A 26735-nucleotide genomic window follows, 5' to 3' on the forward strand; every position below is an offset into this window, starting at 1 on the left:
CAGACGCAGGGAGCAGCAGGAAGCCACCTCTGCCTCAGTGTTTATAAAAGTGCCCCCGCTCGCTGTTTGTTCACATCGGGAGCCGGGCACAGGAGCCGGCTGGGGCCAGGCCCCCACGGCGGGCACGGGGCCCGGCAGGCCGGAGGCAGGGTGGCACCGGCGGGTGCACTACACACGCGTGGAGGTCCCCGCGCTCGTGAGGCAGCAGGGGCACAGTTCGTGGCCCGGGGCCGGTGGCAGGAGTCGATTCGGGCCCTCGCTGGCAGGGGACCGGGCCAGCAGGGCTGCGGCTCTCCAGGCGAGCCAGCAGCGAGGACGGGGGCTCAAAACCACGCAGCTGGGGCCAGCAGATTTCCTTCCCCGGCTGCCTGCTCCGCCCTGAGCGTGAGGAGGGTGGAGGGAGGCCTGGCGAGGGCGAGACAAACGGAGCTCACAGACGTTCCTGGCTTGAAAGGGCTACAAATTCATGCAGGCAGTGGAGCGAGAGGTCGGCGTGTGGAGGAGTGAGAGCAGGGCGACCGAGGGGCGAGCCGGCATCAGCCCTGCGAGGAGACGATGGGGCGGCTGATGGTGCTGTTCGTCGTCATGGCCGAGAGCTCCCATCTGCAACACACCCGCGGGGACACACTGAGGACAAGCACGAGCGCAGCGCCCAAGGCTGGAGCTTCCCCAGGCGAGGGGGGAACACCCAGGGGGGCTTTCCCAGCCAGGCGTGCGGTACCTGATGTCGTGGGGAAGGCAGGACTGGTCCAGGCTGTACTGAATCACCGCCAGCTTGCACAGCGTCTTCAGGCTGGGGCCTGGGGGGAAAAGGGCGTTTAGGCACAGCGTCCCCGTGCCTGCGGGGCTGGGGCAGCGGGCACAAAGCACCACTTCGCTGCCAGGCTCCCGGTGGTGAGAGGCAGGAGCTGTGCGGGCAGGGAGCGCTCACGTACTGAAGTCGAGGATGTAGAGGTCCGAGTGATCCATCAGGTCGAATTCGTCACCCATGCCCTCCTCCGGGGACGGGCTGTGGGACGCAAGCACAGCCGGTCAGTCGGTGCCAAAAGGCTCCTTCAGGGGTTGTTCCTCCTGCTCCCCCTGCACCCCGGCTGCTCTCACACCCCTCCTTCCCCTGGTATTTCCCAAACTGCTTTCCAACAATCCAGCAAACCGGGTCACAGCGATGCTGCGTCACCTAATGGCACCCAGATCAAACTAGGACACCACACGGGACAGCCACCCGACCTACGGGGCTTCACACACCGCTCTGTGGCACAGTGCAAGGTCCAAAAGCACTGCTGGCACCCTGGCGGGGTGGGCGAGATGAAGCTGGAGGCCCGAGAGGACTTTTTGGGAGGCTCTCAAGTTGTGCTACAGCGCACAGGAGCCGTGACCTGCCTCCAGAGAGGGTGGTGGTCGTAGTTAGTGGCCATCCAACCCTTCTGCAGCCAGAGAAACATGGCAAGGGAAGGAGCCACGCACTGCAGGCAGCGCTGCTTTGCTCTCACTGGGAAAGCTCTCCCACAGCCAATGGTGGTTTGGAGACCTTGAAAGCTAGGGAAGGTGCTTTAGGTCCCGCTTCGGGTTGCCACAAGGGGTGTAGCACGTCCTCCCTGCTTAGCTGGCCCCTCGTGCCACTCTCTGCCCACCTACGAGCCGCTAAAGCCTCGCGGTGCCCTGGGAGGTGAGGCAGCACCTGCTGCCCCCGGCCTCATCTCCCCCACACACTGCGGGGCACAGCTCAGCGTTGCTGTTCCTGACGGGTCCCATCTGCCTGGAGACAGGCAAAAGCCCCCCCTCAACACCACCCCGCAATCTAATCTCGCATCCACGTCACAGGAAAACCTGGGCTATCCCTTATCTGCCAGAGGAAAGCCGGCAGGCAGCGTGTCTGCCGATTTATCGCCCAGCTGCAAGCGGCTGGGGAAAGCCTGGAGTTCAAGACCAGGAGACCACAGACAGGGGCAGAGAGCCTGAGCTCTGGGCACAACTGTGAAAGAAGTGAAGCGTTTGGATGTTGCAGCAGCAGGCACCCACAGAAACACCTCTTGAACCTCCAGGGCACAGGAATGCCCCTAGGAGAGGCAGGACACAAAGGGGTTTTGCCCGTGCTGCTGCCCGCCGGCTCATCCTGCAAGGCAAATCCCCATCCCACGTTGTGCTCTCCCCCTCCCCGGGTCAGGAGGCAGACCGCAGGGAGTTCTCCGTTTACAACGACTTCCTGGAAAACTTCTTATCTCGCCAGGCGGCTCCAGCACACACCTGATAACCATTACAGGAAGCCAGCACAGCCCCCACCGCAGCCCGTCCCCCTCCCCAGCCCCAGGCACGCCGCATTCCTGCCCCCAGCCGCTCTTCCTGCCCCGGGACAGTGTCACAAACCAGCCTGCAGCAGGACCGAGCCCGGCCCGAGGAACAAGACACACAACGAAGTCACCCCGTGGATAAAACAAGCTGTGCCGTGCTGCCTGGCAGAGGCAGGCAGCTCTGAGTACACCCAGCCTGCTGCTAAACCTTCTCCCACCCCAAAAGCTCTCCTGGGGCTGAAGTCCCTTCGCTTCAGAGGGACTCTGAAGTCCCTCGTTCTCTGCCCTCAACCAAACTTCAGCAGCATCCCCAACAAGCCACTGCCGGGGTGCCAGAGAAAGCCTCAAAGCTTTCCCAACCCCTGGGAGGGCTGAAAGTGTTTCAGGTGCCTGTGCAAGGTAGATACTGGTGAGCAGGCTCCAGGCAGTACAGAGCACGTCCCGCTGATGGGCCGCTTCCTTTCTGCTAGCAGCTGTTAAGGCTCTTGGCCACATCCCGCTGCCCTGCCTCCCGGCAGCATCACTTCTAGTGTTTGACAGCTAAATTCCCAACGCCGGGTCCCCTCGGTGAATGGAAACTTTGCTGAGGAGCACTGGCACGGCAGGGAACGCTGCCTCGTGCGGAGGGCTCCTCAGACAGCTCCCGGCTGACATCCCTGACATCCCTCTGCAGCCTGGCAGAAAGAAATTCTGGTGGGAGAAGCAGGGCAGCATCTAATGGAGGGTGAGCCTGTTTGAAGTCTGCTTCAGCACTGAAGACCCTGTATATCAAACAGGGCTTGCCACCAGGGGCTTTAGGGGCTCACACGACATCTTCAGCCTCCCCTTTCTCTTTTCCGGAGGAGCCCTGCTCTAAAGAATTTGTCACACTTGCATGGGAAGTTGCCACATGGCTCTGGGTACAGCACGGGGCAGAGCACGGAGGGAAACTGCTGGAGGGAATGGAAAATCCCCCAAAAAGCCACCCCACAGAGCTCACCTGGTGCCGCCAAAGAGAATGATCTTGTCTCCCACTCTGCAGCAGCACTGCCGGCGTCGAGGACAGGGGCCTTTCCCTTTGGGCTCGATCTTCCTCCAGGAAAGGGAAACTAAGGGGAAGGAAGAGGGTGAGGGTGCACTGGCTTGTCAGAAAGGCCTGGCCAAGACCCTGGTACGAGCAGGTTATGGGTTTAAACAGACCACGGCCAAAACGAGGCCCCCACAGACACCAAGTAGCTCACATCTGCCCTCCCTGTCCACCTCCTCTTTTTTCTGGAGGCAGAACGATCCCTTCCATCAGGCTGCTTAGGGCACAGGGGTGCTGGAGCCCTGCCTGCTGGGACGGGAGCTGCAGGTCCTGCCCTTCAGCCCCTGCAGCAAGCCCAGGCCTTTTGCTTACAAAACCCAAGCCCCTGGGCTGCCAAAAGCAGCGGGTCAGACACCACGGGGAGCGGCAGGAGCAGCCAGGCTCCCTTCCCAAGGACCTCGGTGCGTGCCAGATTTGGAGAGAGACCCAGGAACCAGCTCCATCTCTTGGCAGCCGCTGAGAATGCAGAGCATCCCCACCGAGGAGCATGGGAGCTGAAGCAGGAGACGGCAGCCTTTGTGCCTGCTGCTCTCTACGGCAAGATGCCGGGGGTGATTACTCACTAAAACCTTCACAAGCTCTTACGTTCGCCCCTAAATTGGCTGGGGGAACAGCAGGTTGGCTACTCGCAGATAACACTTTTATCTAAGGCTTTCTAAGCGATTAGCAAACAAATGGAAGACCCCAAAACAGCCCACGGTTGATTGATATTTGGGGTACCAGATTGAGTGTGCTATGGTGATGCTGTGGGTCAAGTGGTTTCCCCAGCTACAGCCTCTGGGCTCCCCTAAACCCACACCTTTTGTGCCAACAGTTCTGCATATCTAAGAACAATACAAAATTTTGCCAGCCACCTTTTGAGTGGGCACATTCAGCAATTCTTCCTTTTCCTCTTTTTAACTGAGATTTGGAGACGGTCTGAGGAGGAACAGGGGTGCCAAGCACAGCAGGAGGTTTCTGTCCACACTGTCAGAAGAGCTATTTCCCCCAGACCCCGGAGCAAACATTGATCCGAGCACTCACACACCTGAGGACCTCGAGCACCATCACTGCAACGAGCCAGAAGCATAAATACCTGGATTGAATTTCCAGAGATCGTGGAAGTGTCTGTTGAGGCGTGCGTTGTAGCCACCGAAGACGTAGAGCTCCCCGTTGTAGCTGACTGTGGGCAGTAAGCACAGACATCAGCGTGCCGTCCTGCCCCAACACCAAACGCAGCAAAGCGGTGCTAATTACCTGCTCTGATTAACACCACCTCCACGTGCAGGGCTGCACGCAAGGCTTTGCTGCTGGCAGCAGCTTTCCACAGAAGCCAGGCTCCGTGCGGCCCTTGCTAATCCCCATCTCTGCCCAGAGACCCCTCCTGCTGGGGGCAGGGACCCCTTCCCACTGCCCCCCCGTCTCAGCAGCCCCCCACTCACACGCCGAATGGCTCCGTCGGCCTTCAGGAAGCACCGGGGTCGGCGGGGAGTCCAGCCAGGAGTTCGTTTCTGTATCGAACACTTTGATGCGGTTGCAGTAGATCTCGTTGTTGGAGTGGAAGGGCCCGAAGCGATCCGCTCTGCCCCCAAACACGTACATCTTTGTCCCGATGATGGTGGCTGAATGGAAGTCTCTCCAGCGAGCTGGCGTGCCCTGCAGGGACAGGGTAAAGAGAAACGATGCAGATTACCCGGGGAGATGACATCTTGACAGGGAAATTGGAGTGGCTGCCTTCTCCTGGGGAGCTTCCCCTCCTGCCACACCAGACAGGAGCTGCGAGACACATGCAGGCAGCTACCCCAGGGAACAGCAGAGACAAAACTTTCTCCCCAAACCGGAGCAAAAAACAGAGACTGACCTTGGCAGAGATTAAGGTCCACATCATGTTCGTGGTGTCCAATTTATGGATGTCATTTGAAAAGCAGTCGGCCTGGAAGACAGCAGGGCAGCCCGCTCGCAAAGGGGCCCAGAAGCCTGGTCACACTGGCCCTCCGCGAAAGGATGCTGTCGTAGAGACCCGGAGCATCCCTTTGGGGTCACCACTCCCTGGGAGACGTGGTGCTTGCTCCAAAACACCAGGGTAAACAGCACACGTAACCACTCAACAAGAGGGAGGCGAAGCCCACCTCTTCTTAAAGCTTCCCCTTCCCTCCCTGCGGCCTTCCCATTTATTCAGTCCCCGGTTCCTACCACCACGGCTGTCCTACGCACAGCAGCACCTTGCCTCTGCTTCACAGCATAACAAAAGAAGGTGGCTCTAATAGGAAGGAGAAATTGGCTCTGCTACAGACACACGAGGAGAGGTAGGAGCTCAGATTGCTTTTAGGAAGCTGAACATCCAGAAGTAAATACACTCGGGGGGCTGAGGACTCCACCAAGCCCACATTGGCGTGGGAGAGCCCGCATTCACACAAACAGCACAGGCTTCTGCTCCTCCAGGCAGGGGAGGTAGCTGCAGGACAGATACGGGCTTGTTTGGCCTTGGTTAAAAGCAAGTCACATTTGTAATGCTGCTGCAGCAACCAAGACCATGCATTTTGCAGGCTGCAGTACTCAGAAAACAGGAGAAAAACCAAGGGACTGCCCTAACAGAGTCCCAGCTCCCTTCCAAATAAAGAGCTGTGACTTTGCACAGCTTTCCAGGGTCTGGCGATAGTCTGAAGTGCTGTTTACCCTCCTAAGATTAGAGAGTAAGGATTTGCTTAAAGGGGTGCTAAGCACGCTGGCAGCTAGTGCAGGATGACCTCTGTCTCGAGGTATTCTTACACGAGAGGACGAGCAAGCGTTTGCTGGAGGGGCTCAGCGAGGTACAAGGAGAGGCAGAGAATGCAGGGAACGTGCACCTGCTCGGGACAAAGCCTCACAGCAACGCTGCGGGTTGGAAAGTGATTTTTCTGGTACACTTCTCAGCTAATTTAAAATAAATATACATTGTGTGTATTACAAATATTATGCATTTGCCTAATACCATCGGAGTGTTGGAGAAATCCACCAGAAAATATTGAAATTTTAACTCTGTTTTGTGAAAAAAACGGTATTTAAAAGCCACTGCTTTTGTAGACCTGCTTTGCCAACCGTCTTCTCTGCAGCATTACGAGCCTAACCTGGATAATTAACGCCATGACTTTGCCGAGTTATTAAATTAAACCAACTATGAACGCAAATAGGCCCCTGTGTCCTGCTCCTGCTGGTGTCCTGGGCAGGAATACCCTCCCTCCCAAGGGATGGCCAAATAGCTCTTTCAGGGACTACTCACCAGCTGCTCGTAGCCTCCGAAGATAAACATGCTCTTGGCCAGGACACAAGCCGAGTGCCCATCTCTCGCCCCTGGGACCATTCCAGACACCTTTGGCGTGAACCACTTGTGCGTGTCTGCAACAAAACAGGGGCACAACGCTAAGAAAGCACAGCAGATGTGGGGATGGAGTAGCCTTTTGCAACCGTTCCTCGTTTCTGAGGCAGAAATCCTCCTCTTTTCCATACACAGCCTCCCCCAGAGAGACCACAAGCTCCTTCAGGCACGGCTACCTGCCCGAGCCTCCAGAGGGGCACGGTGGCAGAGCTCCTCAGCACCCAGGCACGGCTGCTGGCACTGCCCCGCCTGACAAACAGCTCGAGTTTTGCCTGCGGTTAGCACAGCGCTGCTTGAGCAATGGTATTTGGACTGAATCTCCTGCAAAGCCTACTCGTGAGTCATTAATCAGCCCTGCATTTACAGCTTCAATTGCAGTGAGGCAACGACGCTAAGTGGCCCTGGTGACCTCACGGCTCGGAGATGCCGCCGAACCGAGGAAAAGCAGTGCTCCACAACCCAGCCAGAAGCCACCGAACCACAGGCTCGCCGTGTCAACAGGGTGACTGTGCACATCCTCACCTCTGCAGCACAGCTCTCCCTGTCTTATCCGCTCCTCTTGTCACCTTCTCACCCCCTCTCCAAGGGGAGCCTTCCCTGCCCTCCGCGGTTCCTTCAGCCCTGCTCCCCAGCCAGCGGCAGCCCACGCGCTCCAGGGACCGGCCTGAATTCGACGAGGACTTTAAACCCAGCCAGAGCTGTTCTCCATGCAGGGCAGCGTGGAGCTAAGCCAGCAGCTCCCTGCCAAGCATAAACAGGCACCTGTCCCATGAGCCCACAGAGAGGCACAGATAAGCCTGGAGGCAGCAGGAGACGTTCCCCCCCCCCGCCCTCCCCGACTGCTCCGAGCTGCCAGCAGCAGTGCTTATTTCAGGAAGCGGTAAAATTGGAGCCCGAGCAGCATTCTTCGTGAGGATAACTTCTCAGGGCTTGGCCCGCGGCCACAGCCGTCCACCTAGGCTCCAGCTGGAACCGCACAAAGGGGCTCGCAAGGTCAACAAAATCCCTGGGCAGCCAGCGAGCGCGAAAGCTGCGACAGCTATCGAGTTCCCTGCCTCGGTGGGGCCGCTTCCAAGCCCAGCCAGAGCCTGCCCCAGCGTAACGTGTCAGATTAGAGAGGGGAGAGGCCTCAGCTCGCTGCCTCCAGGCCCGGAAGACAAAGCTGTGCCGGGCCAGGGCTCTGTGCAGCGAGGTGACTGATACAATGGGGCTGAAACACAGCCCGAGGGCTGCCAGCAGCACTTTCCAGGATTGGCACGGGACGGGCACAGTGTGTACAGACAGCTGTCGACCAGGACTTCGGGCTGGCCTTCTCGGTCAATTTTCACTTAATGCTAAAGTGCTGGAGTTGGCGGGGACGCCGGGCAGCGCCCACTGCCAGGCTTCTGTGCACGCAGCAATTCGCTGGTGGCTTCTCAGCTCCGCGTAGCAGGGGAAGGGAGAAACCCTGCGCCCAGAGAGCAGCTTCAAGCTTCAGAACACCTCCTGGTGATGAAAGGAATCAAGCACCGGCAGTTTCCCCGCGAGCCAGTTAGTGGTCAGCATTTACGTGGACTCGCCCCTGGGATCCAGGGGTACCCTGCCCTTTTCCTGGCATGCCCATCCACCCACCTCCCCCTGGCTCCCGTCCTTCCCAGGCATTCCAGCAGTACAAGAAACCGACTGGAAGTCTCGAGGAGTTTTATCTTTCAGGCTTATCTAGCTGGGCTCACGCCTGCCCTCATTGTTCCATCCTGTCCTTGGAGAGACCAAGGGACAGGGAAACAAGCTGGGGAGCAACGTGGAGGGGCAGGGAAAAGGTCTCCTCGAGCGCAGCTGTGACGAGGAAGAGCAAGCAGCTGGAACTTACTGACATCGAAGGCATAGAGCACGTTGCAGGCTCCCTCCGTGTCGTTGCGACCGCCCCAGATGTAGACGGTGTCGTCTATGAGCACCGCCGAGTGCCCGTACCTCATGTAGGGCACCTCTCTCACTTGGTCTCGGCTGTTTGTCCACACTGGAGGCAGCTTGATCCAGCGCAGGGACACTGAAAGCACAAGTTTGAGCCCATGTCAGATGTCAAACCCACCGTGCGTGCTCACCAGCCTACCCATCCCGGACAAGTGAGCATCTGTGAGAGCAGAAAGCCCGATATTTCTTTTCCCCTGGCCACAATATGAGTTCAGGAGAGACGTGCAGGAAGCACAGAGCACTGGGGGACTCTGGGCAGAAACAGCTTTGGTTCTGCATCAGCCACGCTCAGGAGATTGCTACTCTTGTTCATCCTAGACCATGAGTGAAGGTACAACCACCGCCCCCACGCAAAGCCACCACACACACCCTACCAAAACGGGAAAGAAAAGGAGGGAGGTGATAATGAATGCAGACACTGCTTCAGACTAGTGACATTTCTGGAGAAGACGCTCAGATCGCTGAGGGAACGGGCGGCACGGGAATAAGTCACTGCAGCAACAGGCAAGGCAAGGCACCTGAAGACATCATTTGGACTTGTGGGAGCACGTTCTAAATAAAACGACACGGCAGCTTTGTAGGAACAATGGTTTGTCTTTCTTTAAAAAAAAAAAAAAAGAATAATGGGTAACTGTAGACCCGACAGCTGTGCCTCTTTTATCCGTGTCCATTCTCCAGTTCCTTCTAACCTTGGGGTACAACTGGGAGCTCCCTGTGCTTACAGGTTCCCCTCGCTGGGAGCCTGCAAGTCACGTTTGCCAGCAGTCAGGGCGCTCAGTGTGTGTTGCAGGGCTTAATGACACTGCGGGAGGCACCGCGAGCGTTGCATGGCCATTACGTGACAGCACCGGCACCCTCCCTCCAATTTTGGTTGCCGCCTGGAGGTACCATAGCCAAGACCAGCTAGATGTGTCACCGCGGCGAGGGGAAGAGAGCCATCCCCTGAAATACCAGGGCAGGGAAAGGGAAGGGATCAGGACTCTTAAAAGCTGAACACCCACCTCAGAGGTGGGAAGGGCACTGAGGAGGCACAGCCAATGTTAAAAGTCCAGCAAGGCAGGACGCTGGCGTTCCTCCCCTTCAGACCACTGCAGGAGATCGCTCAGGACCCAGGCCACCTCAACGTCCCCCCGTAACCACACATTTCATCCACCACCCCGCCAGCTGCTGGCTGCTCCCGGGTCAGACTGGGAGCAGTGAACTCGCTGCACCCCGATCTGCACGCTGCCAGCGTGCCCTTGGTTCCCCTCTTGCCCCTGCTCAGCCGAAGCCATGCAAGCATCAGGGCAATTTTTCAGCCTAATTATAGGGAGGCACTTTATGGGGCGGCTCAGGGATCTCTTCAGTTCAAAGAGCAGGGAGTGAAGAAACGCGGCCTCTCCCAGCACAGCCGTGGCTCCGATTCAGCCTCCTGACACGTCCTGGCTACCCTACAAGAATGACTCCAGCTCCGGTTGCTTTGCTAAGCCGCACGGTGAGCCTGGATATCTACCAGCTAGCTGCTGCCAGCACGGGAATGCCTCCACACACCCCTGCTGACTCCACGGTGGCACTCAGCTGTCCCACAGGGAACCGGCCCGAGAGCCTAAACCCCAGGGACTGGGCTCTGTGCGCCCAGTGCACTCTGCCCTGTCCGTGCCAGGAAATTGGAAACTGGATGGGGGACACTGGCTAAACAGTGCCTCTTTGTGAGCTAAAGCAAGCAAAAAGAGCGAGGGCAGAGTGATATGGCTACGTGTTACTTCTGGTGAGCCCTTCTCCTCGCAGCCTGCTGAACCACAGCCCCTGAGGCTGAAAGCACGGCGCTGCAGGAGGGAGGAGGCGTTTACCTGCGTTAAAAACGTGGACGTCGATCTGCCGCAGGGTCTCATAGTCCTCTCCAGAGCAGTACCCGCCGAAGGAATACACCTTGTGGCCCACGGCCACGGCCGCGTGGTTCACCCTGCGCGGCCCGCCTTCCAGGTGCACTGCCCACCGTAACATTCCTCCCCGTCCCCGCCGGCCAGGCCGTCCTCAGGGCCCCCAGCGCCGCGGCCTCATGCTTCCCGGGCCCCCGCCATGCCCCGCGGGCGTCACCCGGCCCTGTAACAAAGACACGGCGCTGAAATGACACCATCCACCTCGCGGGTCTCCCTCTGCCTTCCTTGGAGGCCAGCTATGAAGGTCACATTGCTGCGTCCTCCGGCCGCAGGCAGCTTTGCTCCCCGCTGGGGAAGGAGAGGCAGCGCGGGCACTGTAACCCGAGCGAGGGGAGGAAGAGCGAGCAGAGATGTCCTCGCACCAAAAAAAAAATAAATCCAGCGTGGGGCGGCTGTGCGGGCTGCCCAAGCCGAGCTGTTTTTGAGAAAGCAGCTGAGCGCCGTGCGCCCGGCCGTGCCCTCGCCGTGCACACACCATGGACGTGCCAGAACGATTTGTCCGCATGAATGAAGGCACGCGGGGAGAGCCAATTGTGAAGGTGAAAAGAACAGAGCCAGAGGGAAGAGAGCGCGCTCCTCGGATCAGCTGTGAGAACGCCAGAGGAAGGAAAAAGGCAGGGAAGCAAAAAAAACCAAAAGAACAGCTTCCCCCCCAAAGCAGGAGTCCCCAGCAGGAGGGTGCACTGCGTTTGCATTCAGGCTCTGGTCTGGCTCTCCACTCGGGGTTGGGAGAAGTCCCTTCTCCCCCACAGGGAACGCTGTGCACCGCGTTAACTCACGCGTCAGACAGATGGCTGGGATCAGCTCGCGCAGAAGTCACCGTGGCCGAGCTCCGCGGAGGTTCCCCTTCGGATCCAAGGATCTGCAGCGCGGTCCTGCCCAGGCACTTCTGCAGAAGGAGATCTGTGACCTGTCAGCAGCTTGCCCCCAGCTGAAAAACAGCCATTAGAGGAGAAGTCAGCGTTGCAGGCAGCCCGAAGAATAATTCCCTTCCTAGCTGCTCGCTCCTCGGCGCGCTGCCCCCACGCCCAATTTCAGCATTCGCCGAACGCCAAGCAGTGCGCGCGGACGCCTCGGAAAGATGACTAAAATTCCTACACGTTTTCTCAGCCCCTTTTTTTGGAAAGCGCTAACTTTTCGCAGGGAGAGCTCTCCTCCCGGAGGAGCTGAGGAGCAGCTGGTGCGCCATGTGGAGCGCAGCCAGGCGGCCCCGCAGACGAGCAGGGCCACAGCTCCCTGCCCGGGCACCCGCACGGCCCAGCAGCACGCTCCTGCCTTATCTCCAGCTCCTCAGGGCCGGAGATAAAGTTGTGGCGAGGGCACAGAGGCCAAGTCTGAGCAGAGAGCTCCCCGCAGACCTGCGCCGAGGCGTCCCTCCTGCGGAGCCGCTTCTCCCTGCAGCGCCCACCTTCTCATTGCTATTTTTTTCCTCCTTCAAGCCAGGCAGCAGCTCTGGCACGAGCCCTCCACAAGCTGCAGAAGGGAGAGTTTCCATGGAGACCACCAAAGTCACCTTTTAGGCTCTCCCGGAGGCTTCCCCTACCCGTTTTATTTATCCTCCCCAGCCGGGAGCTGCCACCGAACCCAACCAGCGGCTGCTCTCCTCCAAGCCACCCCTGGGCTGAGCGGCTCCGTAGGAGGCTCCTGAAGTAGCTCAAGGGGACTCGAGCGGCTGTGTCAACGCTGCCAGCGCTCTTCAGGAGGCCCAGAGAGGAGGAGAGGAGGAGGAAGGACGGGAGGACACGCGTCACCTTGTCACCTCTCGGGTCCTGTGGGCGCAGAGCTGCCGCTTGCCGTGTCACCGCCGCGAGCCGGCTGCCCTGCCCGCGTGGTGTCACCGCCCGGATTAGTCACGGGAAGGCAGGAAACGAAGGGGATGCATCCTGAGACGTTAATCTGCTCTTAAGGCCCTGGCTACACACCGCGGGGTGCTGCAACGTGGAGGCTGCGGCGGGTGTCACAGCGCCACTTCCTACCACGACGATTGCTCAAGGCCCGGCTTAGCCAAAAAGTTTTTCCAGAGATCATCCCCGAGGGCAGCTGACACGCGCCCAGGGGTGGTGGCGGGCGGGACGGCTCCGAAATCCGCGGCCGGGCCTCACAAACATCCCCTTTGCCCTGGATGCTCCTCCGTGGCCTCACACCCTGAACCTCTGCAGCCACAGAAGCGATGCCAAGGGCTGGGGGGAGGCAGGGGGCCGCGAGGGGCCCTCACAGACAGCGAGCTAAGTGTGGTGCCTTCCCCCTAACCCTAACTTGCTCCATCTGGGGCTGCAGCTCCTCCAAGCAGCCCTCGCAGCCCCTCTGCTCTCACACCAGAACCTGCCTGAAGCTCTGACCCAGCCAGCCCCACGCCCCAGAGCCCGACACTGGGACACCTGCAGGGAGGCCGACCAACGCCACCAAAATAAACACAGGTTTCCTGTAGGGCGAGGGAGGAGATTCTTCTGGACTGAGCAAACCCAAGGAAGCTGCACCCAAGCTGTGAACTCCCCACGCGCCCTCTCAGCGAGCCCCGGCCACCCCTGACCCCCGGGCACAGCCAGGGGGGTGCCAGCAAGGCAGCGGGGTGCCCACCACGCCGGGCACACGGGGGCTCTGCTGCCGGAGGGCTCCTGTTGGAGCCACCAGGCTCTTCCAGTTGATGCCTCAGCTCCCTGCCGCACCCCCAAAAAGCCATCAGCTGTTCAGGTTTCACGCTCAGCACACAGCCCTCAGAAGGCCCCGCTCCCCTGCCCCGACAGAACCCGTCCAGATTTACAGCCAAGCACAGGAGGCAGAGAAATTTGGGTTGAAACCCAAAACAGGAACAAGAACGGGCTACGCCTCACCTGCTGCTGCAAAGCCCTTCCTCCCAGGTACCTGATGGGGGCTGGAAATGAAGCAGGCAGAGCTCCGGGATCCTACAACCAGAAGCGTCCCCGAACAACCTGCTGCGGTCCCGCAGCAGCGCCTGGAGCTCCCCACAGCCTCACGAGCCCGGCGGTGCTTCCGGAGGACACGGCTCCACCGAGTGCCTCCTCGGCGCTGGCACCCGGCAGAGGGAGCGCCGTGCCTCCCCCTGGGGCATCTCAGCCCGGTTGCTGTCCCGTGCGAGGCGGCTCTGGGTGTTCTTCGAAGGCAGCTCCTACCCGGACCGCTCCCAAATCCCCGGCTGTGCTGCTGTAGGAAGGCGCCCAGCAAGCCCCAGGCAGGCAGCCAGCCCAGCACGCGGCCATCCAGGGCCACCACGGAACAATTCCATCATTTTTGGGTGCCCCAAACTGTCGTGGCGATTTGAGCCAAGAGGGACAAACCCCACAGAACCAACACCCTGGGCTTTCAGACTCAGATTTGGCAGGTGTTTTGCATGCTTCAGTCTCGCCGTTTCCAAGCCTTGCAACGAATGATGGAAACGTTTTGCTGGAGACAGAAAGCTGCGAGCCATCTTCGGGTACCGTGGCTAACCCACAGCCTCGGGACCAAAACACACATCCCCAGATCCCCTTCCCTATGCAAAGGGATCACCGGGCTGCCTCGTTCCTCTGCACACCAAGAAACCCAGAGCCGTTTCCGAAAGCCATTTGGGATCAACCTTATGCAGACGACCCCCAGCGCACGGAGGAGGAACGCGGGGCTCTCCACGGCCCCCCCAGAACCGCAGCACCACCCCGCGCCGGGCACCTACCGCTCCCTGCCGCCGAGCAGCTCCCGTCTCCCAAAAAGCCGAGTGCCACGGGGCTGAGTAACACCCAAAATAGCCCCGGCAGCTCGCGGCGGGCCAGGCAGCCTGTTCTATTTCAGGTACGCCCAACTTTCTGTGGCAGCGGGCAGGCCAGCAGCCCGCTCGCCTCCCTCGTGCCTGACATTTAGCCCCTGCCCTGCCTATTTCGGCGAGGGCAGGGCGGGACTGCGAGCTTGCACATTCAGCAGCTCCCAGCGGTATTTCGGCACCGGGGGCTCGCGGCGGGCACAGAGCTGCTGCTGGGGACGGGGCTCACCGCGGGGGCTGCTCTTGGTGGGGTGGGAGCCTCCTTGTCCCAGTGCCACCAGTCCCAGTGCCACCAGTCCCAGTGCCACCCAGTCCCAGTGCCACCCCAGTCCCAGTGCCACCCCTTCCTTCCTAGTGCCACCAGTCCCAGTGCCACCTCAGTCCCAGTGCCACCCTGTCCCAATGCCACCAGTCCCAGTGCCACCAGTCAGTCCCAGTATCACCCCATCCCAGTGCCACCAGTCCCAGTGTCACCCCCTCCCAGTGCCACCCCCCTCCCAGTATCACCCAGTCCCAGTGCCACCAGTCCCAGTGCCACCAGTCCAAGTGCCACCCCCCTCCCAGTAGCACCCAGTCCCAGTGCCACCCCCCTCCCAGTATCACCCCGTCCCAGTGCCACCAGTTCCAGTGCCACCCCCCTCCCAGTATCACCCTGTCCCAGTGCCACCCCAGTCCCAGTGCCACCAGTCCCAGTATCACCCCATCCCAGTATCACCCCATCCCAGTGCCACCCTATCCCAGTATCACCCTGTCCCAGTGCCACCTCAGTCCCAGTGCCACCTTGTCCCAGGGCCACCCTGTCCCAGGGCCACCAGTCCCAGTGCCACCCCCCTCCCAGTATCACCCCGTCCCAGTGCCACCAGTCCCAGTGCCACCACCAGTCCCAGTGCCACCAGTCCCAGTGCCACCAGTCCCAGTGCCCCCCTCCCAGTGCCGGGCCCCGGGCAGCCGCTGCCGTTTCGGGGGAGGCCCAAACGCCCGGCGGAGCCCAGCGGCCGGTTGCTGCCCCCCCAGTTCCCACCTCGCCGCCCCCTCCGCTCCATCCCCGGGCTGCAGCCGTGTCCCCCCTGTCCCCCCGGTGCCCCCCCGGTGCCCCCCGCCCCCAGCCCGGTACCTGGCGGCGGATCCGAGCGGCTCAGGGCGGCCCCGCTCCCGGTTCCCCCCCCCCCCCTATCGCCACCCTGGGACTTGTAGTCCGCGGCTGCCCCCCCCCGCCGGCGGCCGGCGGGCACGGGGAGAGCCCCGCGGGACTACAACTCCCAGCGTGCCCCGCGGCCGGGAGGGGGGGGGGGGGAGGAGGAGGAGGAGGAGGAGGAGGAGGAGGAAGAGGGGGCGGCGGGGCCGCGCCCGGTGCATGGCGGTGGCGGCGAGCATGGGGCCGGAACGGGTCTGTCCCGGAGAGCCGGGGCCGCCGGAGGCCCCCGAGGGGGCTGCGGGGTGGAGCGGCGACGAGGAGGAAGAGGAGGAGGAGGAGGAAGAGGAGGAGGAGGAGGAGGGAGGGGAGGAAGGCGCCGGGTACCTGTACCAGCCGCTGAGCCAGGAGCCCGAGCAGGGCCCCGGCGAGGCGGCGGGCCCCGGGCTGCAGGAGCGGCTGCAGGTAGCGGGGGGAGCCGGGCCGGGGGGCTGGGGGGGTGCAGGGGGAGGATCAAGGCCGAGCCCCCCCTCCCCGGCTCCGTTTGTGCCGCAGATGCTGGGGCTGCACCTGCCCGAGCCGCCCGCGGACAGCGAGGAGGAGGAGGAGGAGGAAGGCGCCGCGGCTCAGAGCAGCCGCAGCTCCATCCCCATGGACCCAGGTAAGGGCACCTGCCCCGCGCCACCACCCCCTGCCACCGCCATCCCCGTGTCACCGTCCCCATGTCACCATCTCCATGTCACCACCATCACCCCCATGTCACCGCCATCCCCATGTCACCGTCCCCATGTCACCATCTCCATGTCACCACCATCACCCCCATGTCACTGCCATCCCCGTGTCACCATCCCCATGTCACCACTGTCCCCGTGTCACCGTCCCCAGAGCACGTGGAGCTGGTGAAGCGGACGATGGCCGGCGTGAAGCTGCCCACGCTGGGCATCCCGCCCTGGGCCAGTGAGATCTCCGAGGAGCAGTGGAAGGACGTGGTGCGGCGCACGCTGCAGGCCAGGCAGAGCCTGAGCGGCCCCCGGCCCGACTGGAAGTGATGCCCACACCCCCCCGCCCGCCCCTCACTCACCCCATTTGGGGCCGGGGCTCGCCGCTGTCTCCGTTCCAGTTTCTCCCGTTGGTGTTGTCCAATTTCCCTTCCTCACCTCGTCCCCGGTTCTGGCTGCCACATGTCGCTGTGATGTCCTTGTGTTGGCTTGCTCTGCCCTGGAAGAGGCAGCCCGCGTTCCTCACCCCGTGTATACACAGCAGGAGGGGTTTTGAGCGGCTTCACCCATCTGGGTTTGGGACAAACACCTCGTCCCCGAGCTGGAGAAGCCCCTCTCCCCACCGGGGTGCCCCCTCTGAGGGCAGGCGGCTGCACGTCGGCGTACGAGAGGTCGAGCCCAGTGTGTCTTTCCAAGAGATCAGTTTTATTTAGTACTGTACATACAGGGACATCTGTACAAAATCCAACACTTTCATACTATGTAATGCTCTACTGAAAATAAAGTACACCATATGTACATATGAACTGTAAGCAGCTTAATACTCGTGTCCAGGGGGTGAATGCAGTAGTTAAGTTTTTGCTCGTTCCCTCGGGCGGAGGGAGCCGTGCGAAGTGGAAGAGGCAGCTCCAGTTCTGTCCATTTGGCTGATGTGGGGCGAAGGCGGGGGCAGAAATGGGCGCTAACGTTAGGAACCGAGTGTGGAGCGAGGGGCAGCTGTAGCGGGGCAGCCGCGGGGCTGCGTGCGAGCGGTACGCGTGGCCTGCCTCACGTGGTCCCCTTCTTCAACGTCCAGGACAGCGGAATGGGTGGGCAGCCAGCTGATGGCGAGGGTAAGGTAGGAAGCGTTGAGGTCCCTGCCCCAAAACAAGACGCACGAAGCCACGAGGACGCCCAAGCCGTGCAGCACGCAGCTGTGATGGTGGTGCCATCGTGCCCTGCACGCAGCCCGCTCTCGGCAGCGCTCCTCCGGCCATGGCCGGGGGCAGCAGGAGGAGAGGGGCCGTGCGCAGGGCAGAACGGGCTCCACGTACCACAAATCTCAGCTTTCTGCAGGCAGCACGGCCCGGAGCAGGGAAATGCGGCCACTTCCCAGCACTGAGCGGGTGCTGGTGGGGGCACGCGCATGCTGGAGCGCTCTAGAAACGAGGTGGCGGCTTCTAACGCGGCGCTAAGCAGGCGAGGTGGAAAGCCCAGGCTGCGAGGAGGAGAAACATCCTCCCCTGCCTGAACCCTGCTGCGGGTTGGGGCGCTTGGCAGTCCTCATCCGTGCACCCACCTCTCCTGCAAGCCTTCAGCCGGCACTGCCCAGCGCACGTCTGCATGCTGCGCCAGGCGCGCGTGAGGTAATCGATTGGCAGCTGACCATGAGCTCGGGCTAATGTTGAAAATAAGCAATAACCTCCCTGAGGTGTGTTGGAAGTCTCCTGATGCACTGGCCCATGGCACGAAGCAGAGGAGAGGCGGGGTCCCGCGTTTGGGGGTGATCTCCGGCACGCTCACGCTCGCCAGCTGCTCCTACGAGGTGGCGGCACGCCGAAAAGAGAGCTCAACAGGGCACGGGGGTGACACGGGGGGGGAAAAACAGCTTAGCACGGGCTGGAGGGAAGGAAAGGCGCTGCGCACCAGCAGCGGGATTAGAAGGGGTGAAACTTTGCACCAGGAGGCTGTCTGCTGGTGGGGATGAGAAGCAGACGCACCAGGACCTCCTGCAACGCCCCGCGATGCTGCAGAGCTGCGTGATGCCGGCACCGACCCCAAGAAGCGAAGCAGCAAGAAGCAGAGCTCCCTTATCCATCACAACCAGCCTCTCCGAAGGGGCGCCTCGGCCTGGGACTGAATCTGCAGCGCAAAAGGCAGGGGAAGAAGCTCCGAGAGCCGGATCACAGCAGCACCTGAGGGCCCCTGGGCTATCGAGTGCGCCCTAAATGCTAAATCAGCACAGAACTAACAAGGGCCCCAGGCCACGGCAGGTGCTTGAAGCACCAGGGCGAGGCTAACTTTGCTCAGAGCACCTACAGAAGCAGTTCGGCAGCAGCAGCGAGCCGCCGATCACGAGGAGGAGACAACTGAACGCTCACAACTCGGCCTTGGCCCCGTCACGTGGATCCAGCGCGTCCACTAATTGGCAGGAATGACTTTAGCAGCACAAGCCTCCTAGAAACCCCAGCCACTGCAGAGCTAAGGGTGGGACAGAGCAACAAAGGGAGAGCTGCGGGAGTATTTTAATTGAGCAGGTAGAGGAAGGAAGCAGAAGGCAGTGGCTGACGCCTGCTACGAAGCCAGAAGTTAATTCTGGGCCCACGATTACCCAAGACGCTGGGATGGAGACGACTTAGCAAGGACCAATACAAAGAGCTGAAGGAATTCACTTTCCCACAAGAGAGCTTCTAAGGATGCTCTAAAGGGAGGGAAGCAATAGTACGTAGTGCTGGCACCCAGCTTTCCTGGGGGTGGCGAAGCACTGAACCCCCACTCCACCGACAAGGGAACAGAACAGGGGGCTGGAAGCAACAGAAAGGTGGAAGCAAACGCCTCCTGCTGCACGAGGCCCTCCGAAAACAGAGCTGCGCCCCGAGGCAGGGCGGGGAGGGAGCAGAGCCCCCACAAACTCTGCCCGACGCTCCCCCCGAGCTCAGCTTGGGCTCTCCCTGCTGCCTGCAGAGCCCAGCGTGGCTCCCTTCAGCCTCTGGCTAAGGGGTGGAATAAGAACGGGGCAGCGTGGAAGCGAAGCGAGGCCTGCCTGGGCTCGTGGGACAGGCAGGCTCCCTTCACACACGCACAGCAGAGGCGCAGAAGCAGGAGGAGGTGGCAGTGGCGAGGTACAAGTTACAACGTAAAACCAGCTCGAGCCTGGAGGGATGTGGATGGAGTGGAGGACAGGCACAGCTCACCATGTTCATTCCTTATTTATACATGAGAACCAAGTGCATTTCGGTGACCCCTGGGGGAAAGGGATGGGGGCAGAGCTTCCCGGGCCAGCTCCTGAGCCCGTCAGAGAGCCTCCTGGCTTGAGGTGAGGAACTCTTCTGCTCTCTTGTGGGCCTCCAGGGCTTTTATAGTGTAGACGTCCTGAGGAAGCTCAGATTTCCGGCGCAGCAAAACCTTCTCCTTCTTAATGTCTTTCAGCATCTACAGACAAACCAAAGGAGTCAGACAGCTGCAACAAACCCCTTTGTTCCCGTGCACCCCGAGCCTCCCCCTCCTCTGGTGTGCTGCAGAGCAGGCTGAGAGCCAGGCACAGCCCAAAAGGGCACAGAGAAGCCCCACTTCCATTTCTTCCAAAGCAAAGACGTTAGGTAAACTCCAAACTACAGGCTGATCTCTAACGGGCACAGGTTAGAGCAGGGGAAATTTACCCTCTAAATATTTAAAGAAGCCAGTTCTGGCTGCTGGGCCCTGGACTGACTGCGGTGATGTCCCAAGCACTCCGGGAGGGAGTGGGGAAGGCCCCTCATCACCTACGCACCTGCACAGCCTCCGTCTCCACCGTTTTCTTCAGCAGCTGTATGTCCTCTGCAGTTGGGGTCTCCGTCTCCATACAGCAGACCGGAGGCAACGGAGGAGGCGCGTAGTACATCGGATACTGCAGACGAGACAGACAGCTGGGGAGTGAGGGCACCAGCCAGCACCAAACCTGCTCCCCCCAGCATCCTAATGGCGTGGGGCTCTTCCCCCAGCAGCCCTGCTGCAGCTCTGTGCATGGGTCTGAGATCAGGTGCTAGAGCTGCTCTCGTGAGCAGGCCGAGACCCCACCAGCATATTCTTGTCTCGTTTGTCCTAAGGTCCTGCTGCTACCCACCTGGGGGTTCAGCCGGGCCAGCTCCTCTATCTTCTGCCACATTTCTTCTCGTTCCTTCATCCTGAACCTCCCCCTGCAGAGAGAGAGAGAGAGCAGAGGTGTGAACTCCTGGGGACAGCCCAGCTTTCACCAACAGGAAAAAAAAACAAAACAGGGACAGCAGAAGAGCACAGGTGAGGGAATGCATCTGCCCCAGACGCAGAGGGGCAAATTGTTATCTCCAACAGATCAGGGGCTCAGCTGCCCGCATTTCCCTTTTCTCTCTGGCCTTAATGTGCCACGCCAGAGACAACTGCCCACAGGCCAGGGCACAGCTCTTCAGCTTGGCACAGATTTTGGCACAGACCTGAAGTGAGCATTCAACTTGGCCACTTCTAAATCCCAGGGCAGTGAACTTTCCCCCAGAAAGAGAGGTGAGCATCCACTGCTCCCTGTTATTCTCTTCTACATTTTAAACATCTGCACTCAAATCTCTGCTATACTTCTGATTTTAACTTCTCCGGCTTTCATCTCAGCTACTGGTCTGTCTAGCACCCTGCCTGTCCATGCCAAGGAGGTTCTTATATTCTGTAGTTACTTCAAATTCTTAAAATACATCCAAGAAAGGAGGGTAAAAATGAGAATAAAGCTTCTGAGCATTCAAGCAGCAGGTACTCCCATCAGAGAACATGGGGGTCAAAAAGCAAAAACGAAACTCACACCTTGTTTTCTGACAGAGCTCTAGAGTCTCTGCAGGGAGCTGTGGCCAGGAGTTACCACTTATCTTCTCCAAGTTCTCTTCTGTTGTCTCCTCCCCAGTTTCTCCAGCACCATTTTAACATGTGGTAAGCAGAAATATTCGTATTACTCTGATCTTGCCCCTGGAAACGTAGACCAAGGTGTCTGACTGCTAGGCACTCACACTATTATCATCTTGGGACCATGGAGATGTAAGGGGACGGCTCCCATGATTGCAGCGTTGCAGTGGAAGGACAGAGACTGGTTAGGAAGGACAGGCTGGGAAGATGAGGAGTGGGATTTGCCCTTTGTGTGAGAGAGCAGCTGAAGTGCACAGAGCTCTGTGTGGCGAGAGATGAAAATCCGAGTGAGAGATTGTGCGTTTGCCTTAAGGAGAGAAGACGTAAAGGTGACATTGTAGTGAGTCTGCTACAGGCTGCCTCACCGGCAAGAGTAAGTGGATGAGGCCCTCTACAGACAGCTAAGAGCAGTCCCATGTTCGCAGGGCCTGGTCCTCGTGGGGAACTTCAACCACCTGGAGGGACAGCGCAGCGATCCAGGAGGTTCCTGGAGTGACACTGACAGTAATTTGCTCCTCCAAGTGGCAGAGGAGCCCACCAGGAGAGGTTCCCTGCTGGACCTTGTGCTCACCAGCGATGAAGGGCTTGTTGGGAATGTGCAGGTCAAAGGCAGCCTTGGCTGCAGTGACCATGAGATGGTGGAGCTCAAGGTCCTGAGAGCAGGGAAGGTGAAAAGCAAGTTCCCAGCCCTAGACTTCAGGAGAGCAGACTGGCCTCTTGAAAGGTCTACTTGGAAGAGTCCCATGAGATTCCCTGGAGGGAAGGGCGGCCCAAGAAGGCTGGTTAATATTCAAGGATTGCCTCCATGCACAGAGGCAGCCCATCCCAACAAAGAGGAAGCCAGGCAAAAATGCCACGGGGCCTGTGTGAATGAACAAGGAGCTCCTGGTCAGACACAAACACGAAGAAGGAAACGTACAGAGAGCAGAAGGATCACAGAATCACAGCAAGAGCAGCCCTCAGGAACCCCAGGTGCCAGAGGCCAGGAGGAAGGCTGCAGCGAGGAGGATGTGTCCTTGGTGGAAGAGGATCAGGTCAGGGAGCACTGAGCAAACTGGACATACATCAGTCCACGGGCCCTGATGGGATGCACTGAGGGAGCTGGCAGATGTGAGGCCACCTTTGATAATCCTTGATCAATCGTAGCAGCTTGGACAAAGTGCTTAAAGATGAGTCTGCCTCACCTCCATCCCTGGGAAGGTGGTGGAGCAGCTCGCTCTGGAAACCATCTCCAAGCACGTGAAGGACACGGAGAAGAAAATCATCAAGAGCAGTCAGCATCCCCTCACTGAGGGGACGTCGTGCTCGGCCAACTTGGCAAGCCTCTGCGATGAAGTGACTGGCCTGGTAGACGAGTGGATTGTCTACCTGGGCTGCAGCAAAGCCTTTGACACTCCCCCATAAGATCCTCAGAGACGAGCTGTTGATGCATGGGCTGGATGGACAGACAGGGAGGTGGGGAAAAAAAAAATAAATGTCCGAATGGCTGGGCCCAGAGGGTGGTGATCAAATACCTGATGGGAAGGTGCAGAGAGGGCAGAGCCAGGCTCTTTGCAGCAGTGCCCAGTGCCAGGAAAAGAGGCAGGGGGCACAAAGTGGAACACGGGAGGTGCAATGTGAACATCAGGAAATGCTTCTTCATTGTGAGGGTGACCCAGCACTGGCACAGGTTCCCCAAAGAGGCTGTGGAGTCTTCCTCACTGCAGATACTCAGGAGCCATCTGGGTATGATTTTGGGCAAGAAGCTCTGGGTGTCCCTGCTCAAGCAAGGGGTTGGACCAGATGGCCTCCAGAGGTCCCCTCCAACCGCAGACACTTTGTGATCCTATGGTTCCCTGATTCTACAGGGGTCATTCATTGCTCCTCAAGGCAATGTCCACCTTGCCCAGATCGTGTCTCCTGCTGTGCTGTAAGGCTATAATGAAACTCCTTTTAGCTGGCTGGACTACATCACAGTACTGGTCCGCTACATAGGACACTGAGGGCTTGAGTGCCCAGTCACCCAGCTCTGTGCCTCTCCAGCACAGGTTCTGTCCTTTCAGATCACCAAAGCAGGGCTGAACAGCGTTGCAGAAGAGCTCCATTCCTCATCCTCTGAGATCCAGCAGTGAGCCACTGTTAATCTGTAAGGTGCTCAGCTACCCCGTAAGAGTCCAGCTTACAAAGAGAATACACAGACTAAGTGCAAAAGTCTAAAAGCTTTTGCACTAAAAATAATAAAAAAAAAAAGTCTAAAAGCTTTACACCAGTGATCCCTTTCCAGCAAAACAATTATTTCCAAGGAACGCAACAGTTTCATCTTTATTTTGATGGCACACTGAGTAGCTTAACTGTATTATGGCTGCCCAACACTCCTCTGCAGAGGAAGCTGCTCCCTGTTTCATCACTCAGACTGGCTTTACTCCTGCACTGGGACACTTTTCATTGCAGTGTGCCTCAGTGTCACTCATTGCCACAAGTCTCTGGAGAATCCCACCTCTCAAAGCAGCAATGCCTCACAGGCCAGCTCTGCATCTATGGGACAAGAAGCCCCAGCCTTGCTTTTTAGGTGATGTGCACCTCATTTGGGAAAGAAGAGCTACACTGAGAGATGCCTTCTCTTTCCTGCTGCTGTGGCCAACGCAGGAGATAATGTAGCTGCTAACAGAGAGACATGAGGCACCAGGGAGGCCCCTGGGCATGCCGACAGCACATTTTCTGAAAGTCAGCATCCAAAGCCCTTGCATCCCTGACAGATGGGCAGAGATTATTCTCCCTCACAGATGAGTTAAGGCCCAGCAGTCCCCACCCAGGTGGTCAGCACATTCAGGACAAGACACTATCTATCTGCCCAAACCTCCCCGCTGGTTTCCAAAGGGTTCTGATAATTCCAACAGCCTCCAAGTGTCCGGGGAGATTATTAAGGCACGGCAGGCATAGTCAGATCACCTGCACTGAGCAGCCTCTCCATATGCCCTGGGGAAACGGGCCGTCTCTCCCTGCCCTGCCTTGCCCCAGTGGCTGCAGCAGCACAGCAAGGGGTGCAGCGGTGACAGGCCTGCGTTGGCACGTCGCTCATAAGCGCAGCAACTAATTAAGAACATGACTAAGCCTTTTCTGAACAGACCTCTTATCAGCTGGCTGCAGCCTAATTGTGTGCCTACAAGATCTTTCCTTTTCACCGGTTCACATCCACTGGCTTTGTTCACGTGTGCAGCCTTTGTCACGTGCTATCTTCTAGTTCACAGCACAGGGTCTCTAGGGGGCTCCTTGGGAAACATTTCCTATGTCTCCTCCTTTTTTCTGTCTACACAAAAGAAACCTCAGCTTTTCAGCCTCGCCAGCCTCACTGAATAAGGCAGAGGTCCTGTGAGAAACACAAGGGTGTGATGCAGTTAAACATCGGTCCCGCATTACAGCGCTCCAGCCAGCTTCCCACAGGCAGCCTGAGGAACGCTGCTTTACCCCTGAAACAACAAACGTCACGACCTCAAAAGGTTTTTGATTAGGGAAAAAAAAGTACTGCTTCACTGAGGTTTCTGCGTTTGGAAAGCAAACAGCAATTAGCTGCAACACCACGTGATTGCGCGTCAGCAGGCTGTGGCCTGCAGTGACCTCTGCCAGTGAGACAGCAGAAGGGAGCTGTGGAAGCAGCACGTCTCCTCCAGCAAGAGGGTGATGGTGGGACCCACTGTTCACTGGACAGGCAGCAGCCCCCTGCCGACAGAAGGGCAGGTAGGGAGTGCAGGAGTGACACTCCAAACTCCAGGGCTGACTCTTCAGCTACAAAACCCTCTCCTTCCACAGGGACACACACCGCTAAATAACATTTTCTCCTGCCAGAGAACCAAGCTGGTTCTAACCCCCTTCATTCCAGCAACGATTTATCCATTACAGTCCAGAACACGTAGCCCAAGTGTTAAGTGCTCATGGATTTGCTTGTTTCTTGCAAGTCTTAAAGATATGAAGGAAACAGATGACATTTTTACAATAGACTTAAGCAAATAACTTAGGAATATTGCTCTAGTAAGCCCATTTTTAAAAAATCCACCTTCTCAAGTGCATGCTCTTTATCCCCCATCATTGCCCTATGTCCTGTCCACTCCCAGGGCCCTTACCCAACTCCTCAGTGAGATCTGTCCCCACAGACCTTCCGAAACTTTTCCTCCCTCCTACCTCTAGCATCCCTTCAGAAGGGGGCCTTTCCACACTGCTCAAACCAAAACGAGCTGGTAATAACGTGCTGGTAACAGTGCAGCTGAGCCTTCTTGCTTTTTGCACACAAAGGACTCTTTAGCTGGATCCCCGTGGTAGGGAAATCCCACTTAGCTGAGGAATTGTACCATGCTTGCTGCCAGTAGACCTGTCTCAGATTCAGCTGCTAAAAAGCTTTTTACATTCCCCTCTGCCCAAGCTTTCGATCAACATTTTACCAAATTTGGTTATGCAGGACAGTAAAATGTACAAAGCAAAAGATTTTCTGAGCACTGGTAGTCAGAGGGGCACCAGAGGAAAAAAAAAATAAGAAGAGCAGAAACCAGTACAGATCTATTTGTCCATTTCTTGGACAGTTCTGAGGTAGTTTGTTGGCCTTCTCTAGAACAATCCTACATAGGATTGTAAATAGCACTGTGACTGTGACTTAAAACGTACGTTTGGACCTTGATATGGGCTTCACAAATGCCCTACAGTTGGAAAGCAAAGAATCTTTTCTGCTGACAATTTAGATGCAACAAAAGCTTAATTTCTCCATATGCAGGTTGCCCATCCCCAAACTTTAATTCACATCTCAACTTTGCCATTAATTGCCCCTACGTTAAACAGCTGCACATGTCTAAGAGCTCCTCACTGCCTCCCCTTTGGCAGCCCTGGCTTACCAGGAGTGAAAAGCACCATTTTATTTCACTAAGCCAGCAGAAAGCTGACCCAGGAAAGAAAAAGTTTCCTCTAGCTTCCTGAACTGATTCAGCTCATCAAGGTAAGCCTTACAAGCATCAAAACCAACACAAGAAAGCAGGAGTGGTTTGGTTTTTGTTTCCCCCCCCCCCTCTTTACTGCATCACGACTCAGCTACTGCATGACGCTTGCTGAGCTAAGATTTTATCCCCACCATTTATTCCTTGAAGTTCCAGGTATCATTCCATCTTTATTGCTGAAAAATTGAAAGTGTCCTGCAGTTGGCATAAAACATCTTCTGCACCGCAGCAAAGTTCTTTCGAAAAGATTTCCTAAAGCAGCAGGATTCCACCGGCATTCACTAACACACACAAAAACTGCTAAATATTTCCAAAATTCTCTGAAAAGCTGAGTAGCCTCCACATTGCAATTTATTTCCTCATGAGCCAGCAAACTCTGTCACTCTTTTCCAAGCTACCTGCTTCAGCAGAACTGAAAAGAATTTTTTAATCTCATCACACATTTAACTCTTCTCATCTCCACACATGGTTATTGCTGAGGAGTCCTCTACTTTTTGACCAAATGATTTGTACCACCTTTGTGTTTCCCCCCTGACTACTGGCATCTGTCACCTGGTACTGCACCCAAAGCGACTCCAGGATGAGCTCAAGTCACTGGGCAAGAACCTCTTACTCACTTCTGCTTCTCTGCTTTGTATTGCTGCGTGCAGTCATCAAAAAGCTTCTGATTCATCTCCATGAACAGCTTCAGTGCATTGTAGATCAGCCCATGGATTGTCCTGCAAGGAAATCAGGAAAGGAGA

The 26735-nt window shown here is 58.1% G+C and overlaps 3 protein-coding genes across 9 annotated transcripts in view; 1 reads left to right on the plus strand and 2 right to left on the minus strand.

Moving 5' to 3' along the window:
* Positions 1-28: 28 nt before the first annotated feature.
* On the minus strand, positions 29-15562 carry KLHDC3 (kelch domain containing 3). Of its 5 annotated transcripts, none has more exons than XM_027453529.3 (12): positions 15423-15562; positions 11337-11488; positions 10468-10720; positions 8538-8714; positions 6593-6708; positions 5195-5266; positions 4776-4989; positions 4430-4516; positions 3268-3376; positions 936-1009; positions 722-800; positions 29-603 (listed from the first exon to the last, which is right to left on the minus strand). In XM_027453529.3, the coding sequence occupies exons 3-12, from the start codon at positions 10619-10621 to the stop codon at positions 537-539; spliced, it is 1149 nt and encodes a 382-aa protein (XP_027309330.1). In that variant the 5' UTR covers positions 10622-10720; positions 11337-11488; positions 15423-15562; the 3' UTR covers positions 29-536. The 5 variants fall into 5 exon arrangements, with proteins under 5 accessions (XP_027309330.1, XP_027309331.1, XP_071891494.1 ...); XM_027453530.3 differs by lacking the exon at positions 15423-15562 and adding an exon at positions 14225-14363; XM_072035393.1 differs by lacking the exon at positions 15423-15562 and adding an exon at positions 13389-13606.
* Positions 15563-15627: 65 nt separating this feature from the next.
* On the plus strand, positions 15628-16965 carry MEA1 (male-enhanced antigen 1). The gene is made up of 3 exons (XM_027453533.3): positions 15628-15905; positions 15996-16101; positions 16326-16965. The coding sequence occupies exons 1-3, from the start codon at positions 15663-15665 to the stop codon at positions 16487-16489; spliced, it is 513 nt and encodes a 170-aa protein (XP_027309334.2). The 5' UTR covers positions 15628-15662; the 3' UTR covers positions 16490-16965.
* Positions 16844-26735, minus strand: part of PPP2R5D (protein phosphatase 2 regulatory subunit B'delta) — a 29005-nt gene continuing 19113 nt past the window's right edge. For all 3 annotated transcript variants that reach the window (XM_072035388.1, XM_027453527.3, XM_072035389.1), the window contains 4 exons: positions 26610-26711; positions 20241-20313; positions 19908-20024; positions 16844-19570 (listed from right to left, as the gene is read on the minus strand). In XM_072035388.1, coding sequence (XP_071891489.1) covers positions 19433-19570; positions 19908-20024; positions 20241-20313; positions 26610-26711 — 430 coding nt within the window. In that variant the 3' untranslated portion in view covers positions 16844-19432. The remainder of the gene's footprint in view (positions 19571-19907; positions 20025-20240; positions 20314-26609; positions 26712-26735) is intronic.

Source organism: Anas platyrhynchos, chromosome 3 (assembly GCF_047663525.1).
Source record: "Anas platyrhynchos isolate ZD024472 breed Pekin duck chromosome 3, IASCAAS_PekinDuck_T2T, whole genome shotgun sequence".
Lineage (NCBI taxonomy): Eukaryota > Metazoa > Chordata > Aves > Anseriformes > Anatidae > Anas > Anas platyrhynchos.

Coding starts and splice junctions, on each gene's coding strand:
- MEA1 (XM_027453533.3), top strand. CDS start 15,663: ATGGCGGTGGCGGCGAGCATGGGGCCGGAACGGGTCTGTCCCGGAGAG. Junction 15,906..15,995: donor GGCTGCAGGAGCGGCTGCAG/GTAGCGGGGGGA, acceptor TTTGTGCCGCAG/ATGCTGGGGCTGCACCTGCC. Junction 16,102..16,325: donor CTCCATCCCCATGGACCCAG/GTAAGGGCACCT, acceptor CACCGTCCCCAG/AGCACGTGGAGCTGGTGAAG.
- KLHDC3 (XM_027453529.3), bottom strand. CDS start 10,621: ATGTTACGGTGGGCAGTGCACCTGGAAGGCGGGCCGCGCAGGGTGAAC. Junction 4,990..5,194: donor GGACCTTAATCTCTGCCAAG/GTCAGTCTCTGT, acceptor CTGTCCCTGCAG/GGCACGCCAGCTCGCTGGAG. Junction 1,010..3,267: donor ATTCTCTTTGGCGGCACCAG/GTGAGCTCTGTG, acceptor TGCGTCCCACAG/CCCGTCCCCGGAGGAGGGCA.